This window comes from Ranitomeya variabilis, chromosome 1, assembly GCF_051348905.1.
Source record: "Ranitomeya variabilis isolate aRanVar5 chromosome 1, aRanVar5.hap1, whole genome shotgun sequence".
In the NCBI taxonomy this organism is placed as follows: Eukaryota; Metazoa; Chordata; class Amphibia; order Anura; family Dendrobatidae; genus Ranitomeya; species Ranitomeya variabilis.
The window spans coordinates 509,816,399-509,836,070 of record NC_135232.1 but is presented as its reverse complement, the minus strand read 5'-3'; the positions used below and the strand labels follow the sequence as shown (position 1 = coordinate 509,836,070).

Genomic DNA, 19,672 nt, shown 5'->3' with positions numbered 1-19,672 from the left:
TTCACCTGTCTGCTACATGAAAAAGCACATGGAGCCAGCCACATCAACAATTTGCAGAGGTGTTTTTGTGGATGTATAGTATCTAGGAGGACACAGCGGAAATAACATGGACAGAACAATACATAAATGCAGCAGCACTCTGAATACGCAGACCTCTCACCCACCCGATAATACTGGTAGAGACACTGCCACTAGTGAAAAATCAAACTTGTGTCAGGCTGCAATCTGCAGATCAGAGGAGGTGAAAGTAATGAAGGAATGAAATGGTAACCTCTAAGTCAATGGTGTCTTTAGATAGACTGACCATGATAGGGCCTTTCACAGTTTGGCTGCAGCCTGGGATTTGTGTAAAACAAGTGTGAAGAATTATGTACTGCTTGGCATGCCTGAGTACCTGCACTTTTGATTTTACATCTAAACGTAATACACAGGTAGTTCACTGACAGACGAATGGGCTGTGAGTTATATTTTTTAAAGAAATCACTATTTTATACAGATAGACCAGTTCTCAAAGCTGAGCACTGTGTAACCCCACTTACAACACTGATTAGCAGCTGTATACACTGTGAATAGGCAGAAATCTGCCAATCAGTAGTGGCGTTATACAAAGCTCAAGGAAGCTTTAAACTATGTGTGCACGTTGTGGATTTGCTTGTGTATAATTCTGCCTGGATTCTGTCTCTCTTGGCAGAAAACAGTTGAAATTCTGCGTGGATTTGATAAGTTTTCGATGCGGATTTTCATGTGCATTTGTAAACTAAATAAAGATATTTAATTTAAAAAAAAAAAAAAGAGAAAAAAAGAAGAATTGTGATCTAATTTCCTTGTTCAACCTCTTCAGCCAGATACCCTCATTAATATTAAATAAAGACACACCCACACAGAATTAAATAAAGACACACAGAGTCACCAGTCTATGTAGGAGCATTAACATAATTAACCTACATATACTGTAACAAAACAGCATTAGGCTACGTCCCCAAGGTCAGTAATCGGCAGCGTTTTGGACGCAGCACATGTACGCTGTGTCCAAAGTGCTGCGCTACATTGGATGGGTGATATTTATCTTGCAGAAACTGAGCATCTCTGAAAGATAAATAGACATGCTGCAGTCTGGAAAGACGCACCTCTTGTCCGTCTCCGCAGGGAAGACGCGGACGCCGGTGCATGCAAAGTAGATATAGGCTTTCTTGAAATCCCATCCACCATGATGTAACATCTGGCTGCTGCGGGTTGGACGCTGTGGTTGTACGCAGCGTCCAACCCGCAGCGTTCACTGACTGTGGCAACATACCCTCAAAAATCTGCATTAAATTTAGTATGTTTATTTGGAAAAAAATAAAAATAAAAAAAGTTGCGTGGGCTCCCGCGTAATTTTAATAACCAGCAGAGAGAAATCTGATGGCAGATGTTAATAATTCTGGGAAGGAGCCAATAGCCATAAAGGTTCCCAGGCTATTAATATCAGTTCACAGCTGTTTGCTTAGCCTTCACTGGCTAGTTTACAGGGGAACCCCAGAAAAAAATTGACATGGGGTCCCCCTATAAAATCGAACCAACAAAGGCTAGGCAGACAGCTGCAGACTGATCTTAATAGGCTGGGAAGGGGCCATGTATATTGGCACCACCCCTAGCTAAAAAAATCAGCTCTCCGCCACCCCAGAAATGGGGCATCTAATAGAAGCGCCAATTCTGGCACTTAGCCTCGCTCTTCCCACTTGCCCTGTAGTGGTGGCAAGTGGGGTAGTATTTGTGGGGTTGATGTCACCTTTACTATTGTCCGGTGACATCAAGCCCATGGCTTAGTAATGGAGAAGCATCAATAAGGCACCTATCCATTACTAATCCTATAGTTATATGGTAAATAAAGACACAGCCAGAATAAAGTCCTTTAATTGAAATAATCACACAGACTCCTTTATTGAATCTTAATTTACCATACTTACTGCATCGCTTAATCCCCGAATCCCTAGATCTCCTGCAACAAAAATAAAATAATAAACCAACATAAATACTCCTTGTCTGCCGTAGTCGATTTACCGAGTGTCCCACAACGCTCTCACGTGTATTACAGTTACATCTGGAGATGTGACAGCTCTACTCAGCCTCTGGCGATACACTGACAGGAGGTATGCTCTCCATTACGGCACCGCAGCGTGAGAATTTTCTCACACAGCGGTGCCGCAAGTGAGAACCAGAGCTGATCAGCTGATGAACTCCGGTGAACTCTCACGAAAGCGCAGTGATACACTGCGGGAGAGATTATCTCCTGTCATTGTATCGCCGGAGACCGGGTAGAGCAGTCACATCTTCCGATGTGACCTTTCTACATGTGAGATCGTTGTGGGACACACGGTAAATGGACTACGGCGGACAGGGAGTATAAGTTGGTTTATCATTTTATTTTTGTTGCAGGAGACGCAGGCATCGGGGATTAGGTGTTGGCGGGTATGAATGTTTTCTTTTTGTTTTACAATTGAACACAGTCGCCGGATGATGGGACTACTGTCCCATCACCAGCTCATGCTGCCACTGTTATATGTGACAGCAGACATAGCCGGATGGGAGTAGGAGTCCCATCAGACGATGCCTGGCTACACACACACACACACACACACACACACACACACACACACACACACGCAGACAGACACGTACATATTCTATTCTCAGCTCACATATTCTCCGCCCACACACACACACACACACACACACACACACGCACACTTCCTCCTTTTCTACAGCGTTTTTGGCACGCAAATCCCAGAAATTTTTACACCTGTGGTTTGGCTGCGGATTTGACGGACATAATGTATGTCAATGGGTGCAGAAAAGCTGCAGATCCGCAAAAAAATTGATATGCTGCGGAAAATAAAATGCTGCAAATCAGTGTGAAATTTTCTGCAGCATGTGCACATCAATTCTGGATTCCCATTGATTAACATTGCTTGAGCACTCCGTTTGCAGATCTGGTGCAATTCCGCGCAGAAAAAATGCTGCAGAACAGCAACAAATCCGCAACGTGTGCACATAGCCTAAAGGGCAGCAGGTTTACTTGTTGCCCTGACGAAGGCAACGTGCCGAAATGCGCATTGGGGAGGCACGCCATCCAGGAGAGAGAGACCACATTATCTCAGTAAAATTTTGTTACTACTATTTTTTCTTGACTTAATCTTTACATAATATTGGGGGTCTCATCTCCATACAGTAATGCTGCGGTTCCTGACCTGTTTACTCTTTGTTCCTATTCAATATACAGGTTCATATTGTTTTAACTTCTACACATCGCGGTTTTCTTTTTTATTTTGCACTTTATTATTGATTCGCCATACATTTTGATATACATATATATTTTTTACAATTTTTATATGCACTATATTTGACATTGTTGCGATTGTTTTCATCACCAATTTTTATTTGTCGATTTTTTCCACCACATTGTGAACCGCAATTTTTTGGCAACATTTTTCGATCATATTATACCTTTGGGTTTATTACCTATATTCCTTTTTATCTCGTGGATGTGCTGCCTTGTTTTTAAGGACTTTCACACATTGATTCTTGTTTTTGCTTCCATTATTATTCCGGCAATTGAATTTATTAATAAACATTATTGATTTTTACTGCATTACCTTTTGGACTTTATGGTCATTTTTTTTTTCTCTTTTCTTTCCTTGGCTTTATCGGATTGTCCCTATTAAACTATATATTGTCCAGTTTTACTAATGTAGGGTGTTCTTTAATAATTTTATTTTTCTTATTCAAGGAATATTTTGATTTTACATTTTTAATTGGCACCTTGCGCTAATTAACATTCCTTTGTTTCTATTTTATCTTGTCTAGGAATAATTGTGTGCTGTTAAAACAGTGATTTTATCAAAACTACCTCAAGAAGCCCAGTAAGTGTTACATTGCTGTAATCAGGTCTCAGTCTCTACATTATGCTGCTATCAAATTAGGTGGCAAAACAGTGGTGATCGATTCTCGCTAAAGGCCCCACACACAGGCTAAAGTTGGACACCCTCACGAATTTCAGTGGGATCAGTCCAATGTGAATGAAGAACCAAACACATGAAGTGGGGGGAGGAGAAGGATTGACACATTGGAATTATAACAGTCCATTATTTAGTTCTCCCTGAAGATATGATGCTTCTGGAGGAGTCTGACAAGGGCTCTGTGATTAAAAACATAGGAACAATTGGACAAGCATTCCTGTGTTTGGGGGCGACTGTGAAGATAGCTGACAGCTGCCTAATGTGCATGGTAGCCTTTAGAGAAGCTTTCATTGCATTCTACAAATATACAGGAATAGGTCTACCCACCAGCTCATATTCCAGTGTGAAAGTATAGAATGAAGTGTGAGGAATATCATGTACATCTATAACCAGTGTCACTTTGGTCAAAGTCAATTATACCAACAGGTTTGATAAAAAAAAATATATGCAGTGAAGGAAATAATTATTTGATCCCTTGCTGATTTTGTAGGTTTGCCCACTGACAGACATGAACAGTCTAATTTTAGGGGTACGTTAGAATGAACATTGAGAGATGGAATATCAAATATGAAATCCAGAAAATCACATTGTATAAATTATATAAATTTGCATTTTGCAGCGAGAAATAAGTATTTGATCCCTCTGGCAAACAAGATTTAATACCTGGTGGCAAAACCCTTGTTGGCAAGCACAGCAGTCAGATGTTTTTTGTAGTTGATGAGGTTTGCGCTTATGTCAGGAGGAATTTTGATCCACTCCTCTTTGCAGATCATCTCTAAATCATTAAGATTTTGAGGCTGTCGCTTGGCAACTCGGAGCTTTAATTCCCTCCATAACTTTTCTATGGGATTAACCTCTGGAGACTGGCTAGGCCACGCTATGACCTTAACCCCCAGAGGTATTTTCAGTTTTGTGTTTTCGTTTTTTGCTCCCCTTCTTCTGAGTGCCATAACTTTTTTTTAAATTTTTTCTCAATATGGCTGCGTGAGTGCTTGTTTTTTGCAGGACTAGTTGTACTTTTGAACAACACCATTGGTTTTACCATGTCATGCACTAGAAAACTTTGTTTGGCTTTTTTGGTAGGTTCACTAAATGCTAAAACTGACCTGCCATTATGATTCTCCACGTCATTATGAGTTCTTTTTTATCTGAGTGGTAAAAAAAAAAAATTCCAAACTTTGTTAAAAGAAAAAAAAAAAAAAATTGCGCCATTTTCCGATACCCGTAGTGTCTCCATTTTTCATGATCTCTGGTCGGGTGAAAGCTTACTTTTTGCGTGCCGAGCTGATGTTTTTAACTATACCATTTTGGTGCAGATATGCTCTTTTGATAGCCCGTTATTGCATTTTAATGCAATGTCGCGGCGACCAAAAAAAACCCTTAATTTTGGAGTTTTGACTTTTTCTCACTATGCCGTTTAGCGATCAGGTTAATCCTTTTTTTTATTGATAGATCGGGCAATTCTGAACGTGGCGATACCAAATATGCGTATGTTTGATTTTGTTTTATACTTTTATTTTGAGTGGGGTGAAAAAGGGGGTGATTTGAACGTTTATCTTAATATTTTTAAAACATTTTTTCTATGTAGTAGAATTACTCGCTATGAGCGCCAACCACTGAGAGGCACTCACAGTTGTCATGCCAATAAACTGGTGACTCGCGATCACCAGCCAACGGTAGGCAGGTTACCTGCCGGAAGCGCGAGTTAAACGCACCTGTCAGCGTTTAACAGCGGTAATTAACAGGTTAATAGCAGCATGTGGATCGCAATTCCACCCGCAGCTATTCTGGGCACATGTCAGCTGTTCAAAACAGCTGACATGTACCGGGAAAGACGTGGGCCCACATCAAAGGGAGGGAGTCCGATATTGGAGTACTATTACACCTGATGTCAGAAAGGGGTTAATGTGTTTCTTTTTCAGCCACTCCTTTGTTGCCTTGGCTGTATATTTTGGGTCATTGTCTTGCTGGAAAACCCAGGCACGACCCATTTTTAATTTCCTGGCAGAGGGAACGAGGTTGTCACTCAGGATTTTTCGTTATATGGTTCCATCCATTCTCCCATTGATGCAGTTAAGAAGTCCTGTACCCTTAGCAGAGAAACACCCCCAAAACATAATGTTTCCACCACCATGCTTGACAGTGGGGACAGTGTTCTTTGGGTCATTGGCAGCATTTCTCTTCCTCCAAACACGGCGAGTTGCGTTAATGCCAAAGACCTCAATTTTTGTCTTATCTGACAACAGCACCTTCTCCCAATCACTCACAGAATCATCCAGGTGTTCATTGGAAAACTTCAGACGAGCCTGCACATGTGCCTTCTTGAGCAGGGGGACCTTGCAGGCACTGAAGGATTTAAAACCTTTACGGCGTAATGTGTTAGCAATGGTTTTCTTGTTGACTGTGGTCCCATCTGCCTTGAGATCATTAACAAGTTCCCCCCGTGTAGTTTTAGGCTGATCTCTCACCTTCCTCATGATGGACACCCCACGAGGTGAGATTTTGCATGGTGCCCCAGATCGATGTTGCTTGACAGTCATTTTGTATTTCTTCCATTTTCTTACTATTGCACCAACAGTTGTCTCCTTCTCACCCAGCGTCTTACTTATGGTTTTGTAACCCATTCCAGCTTTGTGCAGGTCTATGATCTGGTCTCTGACATTCTTAGAATGCTCTTTGGTCTTGCCCATGTTGTAGAGGTTAGAGCCTGACTGATTAATTGAGTCTGTGGACAGGAGTCTTATTAATGTGACTATGTAAGACAGCTGTCTTTAATGCAGGTAACGAGTTGATTAGAAGTGTCTAAAAGGTCTGTAGGAGCCAGAACTCAATGGTTTGATATTCTATCTCTCAATCTTAAAATGAACCTACCCTTAAAATTATAGACTGTTTATATTTTTGTCAGTGGGCAAACTTACAAAATCAGCAATGGATCAAATACTTACTTCCTGCACTGTATATATTTATATATTTGAGTGTCAGTTTTTTCACCTCCTTAAAAATGCTAACAGTGATTGGTAGATGATGGCTAAATTAGCTCACACAAACCTGCGTTGATTGTCATGATGTGCTACTTCTATTAAAAGAAAAACACATTTATATCCACACCTCGGCCTGTGATCACAGGTAGCCAGAGTCTTCGCTGTACTAAATGATCCTTAGTTTCTCCCACTGCTCTTTAATGACAGGTCTAGCAATTTCTTGGATGGGCATTTTGACCATAAGTCAAGAGTGAAGGGGAGAGGATGGGGAGCATTAAGTGTAGAGAGTCCATGGCTACTTCCAAAAAAAAAAAGGGAACTTCCCTTGACACTTCTGATTGCAGGACAATGCAAATTAAAACTTGTTGTCCTCAGTTATGCAATTAGTATGACCATAATCCTAAGGCTGTTTAAAGTGCTCACATTTTGAGGTGCCAAAACTGCTGACAGTGTCCCCATTGTGAATAAGAAGGGAGTCTGACTATTACCTTTGGGATGAGCTGCTTCTGCCGTGCACCTTTACTTTTCCTGTAGAAATAACAGTTCAACAAAATGAGAACCCTTTTGAACCCCCTTAGTACTAGACATTCTGTTAGTGCACCCAGCCAGCATAACCAGTTAGTCCTTTTTTAGTTGGACATGGCTAGGAGATAAATGCACACCTTGCAAGAGTTCAGAATGTGTAACACCGTTTAATACCGATACCTAGAGAAGGAAATCCAAACAATCCGCAACAGCTACAAAAATCCTTCAGCAAAAATCACAACAGAAACGACTGAAGCTCTCATTTAGATACATGTGTCTCGAGGGAGAAAGTGAAATATCAACCAGAACAGGCAGGATTTTATTTTACTTATAGTTGTTAATACGTCGTTTTCTCCTGAGTTTGCCCCCATGGTCATCTATATTGACTGCATATTTATAATGCCATTGCAAACTTTTACCTTAAGTAGTAATTTTTGCACTAAGGTTTTTGTAGCGGTTATGTATAAAGTTACACTAGGCCATTGAGTAATTTTGCCCAAATCCCATCTTCCATTTTTCCCCATCTTATTGACCAACTATCTGTAATAAAGAACCATGGAAAGGTGTGCAACATCGCCTTAGCTTTGCCATAATTCAAAAGCCAAATTAGTTTACGGAAAATGAGTTAGTAGCAAGCAAACTTACCTGTAGCTTTAATAAGGTGCATGTAAAACCCACTTGCCAAAAAAACAGAGCATGATGCAAAATGGTATCAACATAAAAGATACTTTGGCTTTTGGTTCTGTAACACAGCATTTCACAGCAATGCACAGCTCACAAACTGCACGTTCTAAGCTTTAGCACACAAGGCCAAATGTTGAGCTTTGTCCTCTGTAGTCCGGTGACTAAGAGTCCTGTGCACACTCACTGTAAGTGAAGGCGAGAGCGTCTGCGTAGGGAAAGAGTGCGCAGCAGGTTGGCTGGGTCATCCCCCTGCCATGAAAGTCCCTTAATACTGTTCATCAACTGAGAGTGCCGCTCTCTGCCAGTGACAGGGGAGAGGAGAGAGATTACACATGAGAGGGCTTCTACATTGTTATGCCACATGGTATGGAGAACACACAGACTATAGGAGAAAAGCATTAATCATTGAAATCAGGTACCGTCCCAGTGCCATTACCACACGTGTAGAATATCCAGGCTGCCTTTACAGACGTGTGTGAAAGATCGGCTTGTTCCCAATAGCTCCCAGTACTGTACTAAGACAGCACCATTGTAACAAGTCAGTTCTGGAAGGTTCTTCCCTGCCGAATATTCCACAATCAATCGTGAGTGCCATTGTCGACAGGTGGAAGCATTTAGGAACCGCAGCGACTCAATCACAAAATTGGCCGACCCCACAGATTCAGAGCGGGGTAAACCAGTGCTAAGGCACAAAGTGCAAACCACCTACTAACTCAATAACGGCAAAGAGTTGATTCCAACACTAAGCCCCTCACTTACCGCAAGATTACTTTATCCAAAAGCAATCCTGGAGTAATTTAACCAAAAACTGCATAAAAAAAGTAATACAGGGAAAAAATAACATACTAATAATATCTTCTGATATCTGAGCTCAGAAACAAATCAGTAAAGTTCTCTGTTATGTTGATGTCTAAAGACTTGTTAGCAGGTAAATGACAGAACCCTCCACCCATGTGGTAATAAGAAATGCCCAACACTCAGCTGCCAGTATAGGTTAGTAGGTGGCGTGGGCCCATTTCATACAGTGTGACGCAGTGCTAAATTGCCTAGATTCTTTCATGCACCTCACATTCCCCAAAGAAGTCTTAGAGCCCCAAAGCACAGCTATCAGGTGTTCTAGTGGCACTATTAGGATGTGTGCACACAATGCCTTTTAGACGCCAGTGCACCCACTGGATTTGCCAGAGGAAACTGCTTCTGGCCATGTCAGCATCTTTTCTCCTGAATTGTCCTCTTCAGGCGGCTTTTCATCTGCATTTTTCTTTTTTTAACCATTGAGCGGCTTTCAGTCATCTGAGAAATGGTCAATCACTTCCTTTAGCTGCTTAACAGCTGCCAAAGCCTTCAACTGACATAACAAGCTCAACAATACTGAGCGTGTGCACTACAAGTTGTTTTGAATTGCAATGTATAAGTTTATTATTTTTTTTTTAAGCATTTAAGAGCCTTTTTTTTTTTTCTTTAGAAGTTTTCTTTGGAAGGAATCAGCCTGAAAAAGACATTGTGTGCATATACCCTTAAGGCTCCTTACAACTACAACACCCCAGTGCTGACATTATTACTTATTATTTTACTACTGCTACTCAATAGCAGTTTCTTAAAAATAAAGCAGGAATCTGTTATAATAAACAGTGCTTTTTTTTCATTAACCTTGGATCCAGCACCCTTCTAGACTCCTTTGGGGGGAACACACAATAACTGCGTGCCAACAACAGAACTTACTTCTTATTTTCATATACACTTATGAAGTCTTCAAATACATCGATATCATAATCCAAGGCGCAATCAAAGGAGAAATCGAGGAGTGAGCAGCTGAAGTGGAGTACAGGTGATTCCAGTAAGACGTGGAACAATACATCTGTATGCCCTACACCTACTTTCGGGCAGAATGGCCTCGAATCATGAAATATTTTATGGCTTAAACTAGGCAATACAGCCAAGAGCAACCCTGGTCTTTAAGAATAACACCTATAAATAAGTTTATGCTAATATACATATCATGCCTCCTGCCACTGCTATCCTTAGAGACCTGTGCCTCGTCAGAACGGCCCAGAAAGAACCAGTGTTGTTTCTGGGAATGCATTATTCCTCAGATACCAGATCTAGCTGTAAACACCGCAAGTAAAGAACATTACACTTTTCACTTAAATACTTACTATAGAAATAAAATGTGAGCCTATATGTTGTGTCTGCAGGGTGAGACTATTGTGTAAAGGTTATGGCTCTACAGCAAATTTGGCTACAACACACCAAAAGGCCAAAGGTCGCACTAATGTCATTGTTACATCACAGCATAATGCAAGTGAATAGCAAATCGCAAAAGAATAAATTCTGAAAAATGTAATTTTTGGCAGCTTGGGGATCGGATTCACTCACATTACACTGTAATGTAGCAGCGATATATACCACAACCTTTGGCCCAATGAGGCGTGTCATGGCCGCTATGCAGCCCTAGTCTTCTGCAATGCATAAAAGGGTTTCCGGTTACTCTATAGGGATACTTACCGGTATACTTTCTCGGGTGAGGCATTGGACTTCTGCAGCTCTCCCAAAGGGACCCGATGGCCTTTCCTAACTACTCCTAAAATAAGCAAAAAAAGAAAAGTTTGCCAAGTTTCACGCTTGAGAACTTGGGAGTATTTTACATCAGTATGTGTAAGTGAACCCCGGGACTGAAAAACAAACAACCTCTAGTGAAAACATTGGCACCTCTCATGCGCCCACTCCTAGATTTGAGTTCCAATACTGATGCAAGCGACTCCTCACACCATGCTATGAGAATGAGGCCTTGCACAGCCTCTGGCAGATTTGTTTTGAAGGGTTCATTTTTCCAGTTGGATTCCCAGTAGCATAATCTTGCAACATGTTACAACGCATAAAGCTTCTCTTAAGGTAGGCAGTGACATGAAAGCACATCAGTAGTCGGGTCTTAAACTAATACACAAGAAAGAGATCACAATACAGAAAGTTTAATGTTTAAAGGGTTATTCCCACAATATCAGTCACAGCTGAAATCTAGCTATCAAACGCATTCAATTTCCAATAGTGCTCTGTATATCGCTCTCCCTTAATACCCGCATGTCACAGACTTTTGCTGACCTGGTTTCCCATGAAAACATCCTGTAGCTCTTTCAAGACCGATCCTGTTTCTACTGTGTAGTGAAATGGCACATGCATGGTTTTAAGCTTTTGAATATGGATTGGTTCAGCAGACATTCTGTGTATGAGGGCCCCGACAGATGATGGGGAAGCTAAGGATCTGGCATGTCCGATTTCAGACGGGCAATCCTTTACATGTCCCAGAGTTAAGCTGCTGCCAGAGGTGTCTGGCAGTGGCTCTTGGCAGAGCAATGCTCCTGTGTGTGTGAGAATCAGCAGAGATTGCTGCCAGCCATCGTTTGTCTGACAGCCATCTAAAGTGTATGAATAGCATAAGAAGGGCTACATCTCTTGGCATTTAATGTCAGTGATCAATAAGGCAAAAGTGATATGCGTCATTCAACCCACATTTTTTAGCCTCTTCATAAAGTGGCCAATTTCATGTTTTCCGCACAGTCTTCCAAGAGCCTTAACTTTTTTTATTTTTCTGTCCAGATAGGCGTCTGAGGGCTTGTTTTTTGCATGACAACTTGTACTTTTGAATGGCACTGTTCATAATGACAGGCATGAAAATTTTCAGCAGACCCCCTGCTGTCACAGTGACTCATCGGCGACCCACGATCATGTTACGGGTGCACCGGTGGGCGCTTAGAGAGTGCAGCATTTAACAGGTTAACAAATCAAGACCAGCACATCATAATACCTGCGATTATTAGAGGCAGGTCCTGGCTGTAATACACAATTATTACCTACCGAGTATGGGACTGGCTCAAAGTGGATGTACTGCAGATGTTGCGAAGGATGTAAGGATTGCCTCTGGCAGAGTCTGGTATAGGGTGTATGTATTATGGAGGTGAATGACCTCGGTGATGTGAAACTTGGAAAGCAGGCTCCAGCACAGATAGTGCTGAGAAGTCAGTCTAATGGGGCAGCATGGGTCCAGGCTTCAGAAATGGCTGGTAGAGATAGGCGGGACCGGTCATTCCCATCCAACTGGACAGGCGCAGTGTCTGGGTGTAGAGAGACAGACTGGACTGTACGGTTAAGCAGGTACCATTACATGAACTGGCCATTCCTGCTATTTCATTCTGTCATTGACCTGAAGGAAAAGCAGTTTTGTTTTTTCCCCATTATGGGATGAAAGTTTATGAAGTTGAATAAACTTTTCTTTTTGAGCCAAGAAACTGCATGCCTGCTGCCAAAGAGTGAATTTCCTGCAACGGGTTAAAGATCTACAAGGTTTTTCCATTCCCATATTTAATGAAAGTGTCTCTAATTATACCACATAACTGAACTTCAAAAAAATATTAGTACATGTTTGCTGTAAATGCTAAAACCCCCAACTATGAGACCGCCATCACTAAAGCAATACTATATTGCAGGAAATGAGTAGCGCACCTGCTGTCTTCTCTGCACGGTGCCTGGCAGCTTCGTTCAGTACAGCCATGGATTTAATCGCTGCCCGCAGCACAGCCCATCGGAAGACAGACACTGGATCCATGCCAATGAGTTCACGAATGTATGCACTGTCACTGCTCCGGAGGAGAGCCACAATGTCAGGCCTCATGTAGTCTGTATTCTTTTCCCGAAAATCCTGCAAGCAGGAAAACACACAATTTCTTTCTACATGCAATCATTATAACCCGAGGTAATCACTAGCACAATGCAGTTGTGGTGATAAGCCATTTATTGTCTTAAAGGGGCTGTCTCTATCCCCTAGGCTTAGATAGGTTAGTTATACAAACCTTTCATTACTTACTCTCCCAGGGTCCTGCATTGTCTCCATCGCTGTTCCTCGGTTGTTTGGCTGCAGTGGCAATGTCACGTCGACAGGACTGCAACCAATCACTAAGATCATCGTCTGTTGATGTGATGACATGAACCGCTCAGTAATTGACTGGAGTGCTATCGTCACAACTGCAGTCAAAAAACAGAGAGGGTGGCAGCAGAGACCATGCTGGAAGCAGAGAGAGCAAGTAAAGCAGTTTTTTTGTTTGTTTGTTTTTTAAACCTACAGTACTTGAGTCTGGTGGATAATGTTTGCAGAAAGTGGACAATCCCTTTATAAATCTACGCACAGATGATGTGCAATGCATCTACCTTGATCTGATACTTCACTTTGCCTGCAAAGTGGCGAATTATGAATGCAGGCTCCATGACCGGTGTCCCAACAAAGTACTTATTGTCCTCATGCTGCTGTTTGAACTTCGCCAACAAAGTCCGGGAAGTGGCATGGGGAAAACTTAAAGAAAAATGCACAAAAGTAACCTAATTATTGGAAAGTTGATATTGCTGGTTCACACTTTATGCAAGCTGCAAAGGTTTCCTTTGTTTCATAAGGGTCAAACTATACATACTTGCTTTCCTCATCCAATAAATAGAAAAGGCCAGTTGGTTTCTTGCTGATCAAATGGATACAACCCACATTATCGGTGTAGTCTATGTTGTGCCAACTGATTCCTTCCCCTTTATATTCTTCCTGCAATACAATCAAATCATTTCGATTTTTCATACACGACAGAGCTGGGATTATGGTTAATAAAACACTTCAACCATAGTAATTAGTATTTCTAGAGGTGGACAGAATTAGGTGCAGAGAAAGGTAAAACACCAGGAATAAAATGATATAATATAATCTAAAGTATTACATTGTTGGCCAAAATCTTTTTTCCAATAGTGAAAATAATTTAGGGAGAGATTAATCATGCAAGCAATAATGGGGAAAATACTGCCTGTGTGTCTCACCTGTTCTAGCTTGAAGATGTGCTGATTGAAGTAATACTGGAGCTGTTCATTGGCATAATTAATGCAAAATTGTTCAAAACTATTGGTTTCAAAGTCCTCAAATCCAAAGATGTCAAGAACGCCAATGGAAAGACACTGAATAAAAAACAAACGATGTATAGGATTACTAAAGGTGGCTACTATATTAACAGGAATTTGTCAGACAGTTTTTGCCATGTAATCTATCAGCAGCAAGATGTAGAGATAGAGACCCCGATTCCATCAATGTATCACTTAGAACTGCTGCACTAAGTAAACTAACAGAATTGGCTTTCTCTGCTATAGATCTAGCAGAGCTCAGATGATGAGCTGTGTATGAGCCCCCACAGAACATGCTCTCTGTGTACATTGTATAGTGACAGACTTGCTAATCGTGGTTGGCTGGACTAGGATGCATTAGGCCAGTTGTCCTGTAGTGATAATCTCCTGCTGATAAAACACTGATTGTACTGAAACAGAAAAACCACAGCCAAATAAGTGTCATCACTGTAATCAAGGTCTCTGTTCCTACATTATGGTGCCCTTACATCACATAGAAAAAAAAAACTGCTGACAAATTACCTTTAAACTATATATGCACATATAAAAACCTGGAGATGAGTGTATGGTAATACTAAACAAAACTTTATTTTAGCAAAATGTGAAAGAATTCTGTTGCATTTTAACCCCTTCAGCCCCCAGGCCTGCTTTCACCTTCATGACTTCACAATTCTGACCAGTGTCATGTTATGTGATAACTCTGGAACACTACAACGGATCACACCGATTTGGAGATTGTTTTTTGTGACATATGGTACTTCATGATAGTGAAAGCATTTCTTCGATAGGACTTCTTTTTTTTCCCAAAATAAAAAGGTAACAGTGAAAATTTAGCAATTTTTAAACTTTTAATTTTATGCCCTAAAACCCAAGTTCTGTCACACAAGATAGTTAATAAATCCATTCACTATCATGAGGCAGCAGAGTTACTCTAGACTGTCTGGCCTCTACTCAGCTGTGTCCTTTTCAAAAGTGCACAACCGCACTTTTATGCAATCCAAGACAAATACCACTGGATCAAATGCGGCCATACGGCGTCCATAAAGTCCCCATCTGCCTCATTATAGGGAATCTTCCATTGGGGGTTCCGTCTGAATCACGTATTTCAGAGATTTAGATGGGAACCCCACTGTAAGCGCTCAGAGTAGAGCGCAGGATAAATGTGAGCAGAGCCTTACTGCAGTCTTTGGGAGGCAGCATGAACAAATGTACAGCAGGTGAAGAATTGTTTTTATTTATTTTTTACACTGTTCCTCGAGCGGTATAAGGGATTAGGCTACTTTATCCTTCTGGTCGGTGCTATTACAGTGATACCAGATTTATGCTTTCTATGTGTGGCAGCCATCACACACTAAAAGACGCTTTTTATTGCAAAAACTAATTTTTGCATCTCCTTATTTTGAGAGCTATAATTTATTCGGACTCCCATGACAGCACTACGAGAGAGGGGATCCGCCCTTAAGGAACAGGAAACCTACAGATACAAAAGGGCGGCACCTCTCCCATGCACCAGTTAGTTTCCTGTTCCTGAAGGGACTGGATTCTTACAGAAGACTTTCTACAGTTTTCCAGGCCGGCCGGACCGAATCTGGTAGCGAGGGGGTCTCCTACCTCGGTCGCTGCGGGTACCTGATGTGGTCACGGTGGCCCTGGCAGGGCTGCACGGCGGTGACTAATCAGCAAGGAGCGGTCGCCAGGGGGTGTCCGGTCTCCAGGAGCCAGCGTGCGGTAAGTATAGTCCCCTCGTGTGCTGTGGGTCTCCCTGCGTGTGGGGGGGTGGCAGCGTCTAGGGGGCTCCGGCCGGAGTACAGCTGGCTGGCCTCGGCATCCCACGATGGCTGCAGCGCTGACAGGAAGCGCTGTAAGCTGTGGTGACGTCGGTAGGCGGAGCCGGCGATGGCTTCCGGGTCACGGAGCTCCTGCGCATGTGCGGGGGTTCCAAGATGGCGGCGCCCACCGGAGATTCATGCCGCTCTCCCCCAGAGCGTCGGATGGTTCCCCACAGCTGCGGAAAGGCAGGGAAATCAAAACGAACGCCGAGCAAGGTGTGCTGACCGAAGGAGGGGCTTTATAAGGAAACTCCAGCTGCGTGTTCCTGGCTTCTGGCTCCAGATTACTGAAGATGGAGTCTGATCAGGATCAGCAGATTGTGCTGCTGGACGAAGCATCCCAGAAGCCTAAGGAGAAGGAACACGAAAATAGGAGCGATGGTTCGGGCCGCAGAAGCTCCTCCAGACAAGGGTCTGGAGTGTCAGCCAAAAAAGATCCCCCTCGTACTTCAGTATCTCTCTGGGTGTGGGCAGCCACTGGTAAGTGATCTCCGAGAAAGTTCACTTAGTGACTAGTCTCCCCTCATATGTTTTATGCAGGGAAGGAAAAACGTCAGTAAGACGAAGCATAGGGAGTGTGCCATCTGCGGGGTTCCCTTGCCCGACTCACACCCTAAAAAACTATGTGACCCCTGTATCCAGCAGACGGTGAGGTCCTGGAAGGAGGGGAGGGGGTATGGCATTTAGTTCTTATACACTAGCCTGCCTTACTTATCCCCTTAGGTAGCGGAAGAATCCTCTTCCATTGCGGCCAGTCTAAAGGAGATGGTTAGAATGGAGGTCAGACAGTCCATTAAGAACCTTTCACAGACAGGAGGCTCTAAGCAGAGAGCTCAGTGGAAGTCTGATTCGTCTGTGGATAAGGACAAAAGCGAAGAATCGGACGATTCAGCAGCATCATCCTCCTCCTCGGAAGAAGACGCTGCTCGTTTTTGCTTACCCTTGGAGAGGGTAGACAAATTAATAAAGGCAATCAGAGGCACAATGGGTATAACAGAACCCAAGCCTCAACTTTCTAAAGAACAAATGATGTTCAGTGGCTTAGAACAGAGGAAGCGCAGAGTTTTCCCCCTGAATGAAAAGATACAGGAACTTATCAACAGGGAGTGGAGAAAACCAGAGAGAAAAGGCTCCTTACCACCTGCGCAGAAGCGTAAGTATCGTTTTGATGACCCAGCAGTGGGTAACTGGGAAAAGGCCCCAAAACTGGACGCAGCAATTGCCAAGGTAGCAAAGCGGTCCTCTCTTCCTTTTGAAGATAAGAAAACGCTTAAGGACCCCCTGGATAGGAAAGTGGATACCTTCCTAAAGGGGACCTGGGAAATGGCAGCCGGCTCCTTAAGACCTGCGGTGGCGTCAGCCTGCACGGCAAGGTCAATGATGGTCTGGCTGGACCAATTAGAGACCCAATTAAAACAGGGGGCCTCTAGAGATTCCATACTTACAGCGTTACCAATAATCCAGGAGGGGGCAGCTTTTTTATCAGACGCTTCAATTGACTCTGTTAAGTTGGCAGCTAGAGCAGCAGGACTTTCTAATGCTGCAAGGAGAGCCCTATGGTTGAAATGATGGCCAGGGGATATGCAGGCGAAAGCAAAGCTCTGCGCTATCCCTTGTAAAGGCGAGTATTTATTTGGGCCTACCCTGGATGAACTCCTGGAGAAGGCAGGAGATAAGAAAAAGATTCCCAATTTGTTCAATGCATATCGTCGTCCCGTCAACAAGAGAAGGTTCAATCGAGGAGGGAAACGCGCCTTCTCACCGGGTAGAGATCGATCCAGATGGGATGATAAGCGGAAGTGAGGTACAGGTCTCATGTTTCGCCGTAACCCGACAGAAAACAAAAAACAAGATCAATGACTAGCAATCCCGGGGGGAGGGAGACTGTCGCATTTTTCGGCAGAATGGTCAAGGATCTCAAACTGCGTTTGGATAAAAGACACTGTCTCCCATGGTCTCAAACTTGAATTTGTTCATACTCCGTGGGACAAATTCAAGTTAACACCCTGGCGCTCATCTCCCACTGAACAAATTGCCTTAGAAGAGGAAGTGAGGACTCTTTGCTCCAAAAATGTTTTGGTAGAAGTGCCAAATTCTCAGGCAGGGAAAGGGTTTTACTCTCCCCTTTTCCTAATCCAAAAACCAGATAAGACTTATAGAACCATTATAAATCTTAAGGGTCTCAATAAGTTTTTGGTTAAACATACTTTCAAAATGGAGTCCATCTATTCGACAATAAAAATGCTTTTCAACAACTGTTTTATGGTAGTAGTGGATTTAAAAGATGCCTACTATCATGTACCCATTCATGCTGATTTCCAACGATACCTGAGAGTAGCAGTGCTAATGGAGGGAAGGATTCAACATTTTCAGTTCAGGGCACTCCCCTTCGGGATAACTTCTGCTCCTAGGGTGTTCACTAAAATAATCGCTGAAGTCATGGCGCATTTAAGGGAATCAAATGTCCTTATTATCCCCTACTTAGATGATTTCCTCATTGTCGGGAGCTCAGTAGATCACTGTCTGTCACAATGGGAAATTACTAAAGCTAAACTAGAACACTTGGGTTGGATCATAAACTTCGAAAAATCTAAGTTACAGCCCCTAAATATTCAAAAATTCCTGGGATTAATGTTGAATTCAGTAACACAGAAGTGTCTTCTCCCTATAGAAAAGATAGAGCTAATTCAGAGTTATGTATTAAAAGCATTTAGTACACCCTCCATTACACTTAGGCAAGCAATGTCCCTACTTGGGTCACTCACATCTTGCATTCCAGCTGTTAAGTGGGCTCAGTTCCACACCAGATCCCTACAAAAAAAAGTCTTGTTCCATGACAGAGCCTTAGGAGGCGCGCTAAATGGGAAATTAACGTTGGGGCCAATAACACTAAATTCCCTTAGGTGGTGGTTAGATAAACAGAATTTATCAGCAGGGGTTCCCTGGATAGTAGATGTCACCCAGGTGATAACCACAGATGCCAGCTCTTCGGGGTGGGGAGCCTATATAAGGGACATGGTGGTCCAGGGACAATGGGAACCCTTCACAACATTCTCGTCCAATCAAAGAGAGTTGTTGGCAGTTGAATTGGCTGTTAAAAAATTCCTCATATCTGCAGGGCCAGCACGTCAGAATTCTATCGGACAACAGAGTTGCAGTCGCCTATATAAACCGGCAAGAGGGAACACATTCCGAGACATTAATGCAGATCACGGATCGCTTGTTCCAGGTGGCAGAGCTCAATTTTCAATCTTTGACAGCTCTCCACATCAAAGGAAAAGAGAATATAACAGCAGATTTCCTAAGTCGAAACATATTAAGGCAAGGAGAGTGGTCTCTCAACGAGGACATTTTCAACCAGATTGTCCGCAGATGGGGTCAGCCAGTGGTGGATCTGTTCGCCACCAGAAGCAACAGAAAAGTAAAACTTTTTTGCTCTCTGAATCCCAGGGAGGATCCCCTGGCGGTGGACGCGTTTCTAATAAAATGGGATTTTCCACTGGCTTATGCCTTCCCACCGCTGAACCTGATACCTCTAGTTGTGAGGAAAATCAGGGAAGATCGAGCAAAAGTCATCCTTATTGCCCCCTTTTGGCCCAGAAGAACCTGGTTTGCCTGGCTCAGGACAATGTCCGTATCGGTTCCCTGGGTACTGCCAGAAATCCCGAACTTGCTTTCTCAGGGACCAATCTCCCATCCGCAAGTGGCAGCGCTCCATTTAACGGCGTGGAGTTTG

The 19,672-nt window shown here is 42.8% G+C and overlaps 1 protein-coding gene across 7 annotated transcripts in view; it reads right to left on the bottom strand.

The window, feature by feature from the left end:
• Positions 1-19,672, bottom strand: part of MYO9B (myosin IXB) — a 343,844-nt gene that overhangs the window by 180,820 nt on the left and 143,352 nt on the right. For 4 of the 7 annotated variants that reach the window (XM_077253192.1, XM_077253181.1, XM_077253225.1 and 1 more), the window contains exons 10-16: positions 14,030-14,164; positions 13,642-13,763; positions 13,385-13,526; positions 12,683-12,878; positions 10,691-10,766; positions 8,370-8,483; positions 7,465-7,504 (exon numbers count right to left, since the gene is read on the bottom strand). In XM_077253192.1, the coding sequence (XP_077109307.1) occupies positions 7,465-7,504; positions 8,370-8,483; positions 10,691-10,766; positions 12,683-12,878; positions 13,385-13,526; positions 13,642-13,763; positions 14,030-14,164 (825 nt within the window). Of the gene's footprint in view, positions 1-7,464; positions 7,505-8,369; positions 8,484-9,907; positions 9,998-10,690; positions 10,767-12,682; positions 12,879-13,384; positions 13,527-13,641; positions 13,764-14,029; positions 14,165-19,672 lie in introns of all 7 variants that reach the window. The other 3 variants (XM_077253219.1, XM_077253210.1, XM_077253233.1) reach the window with 2 other exon arrangements.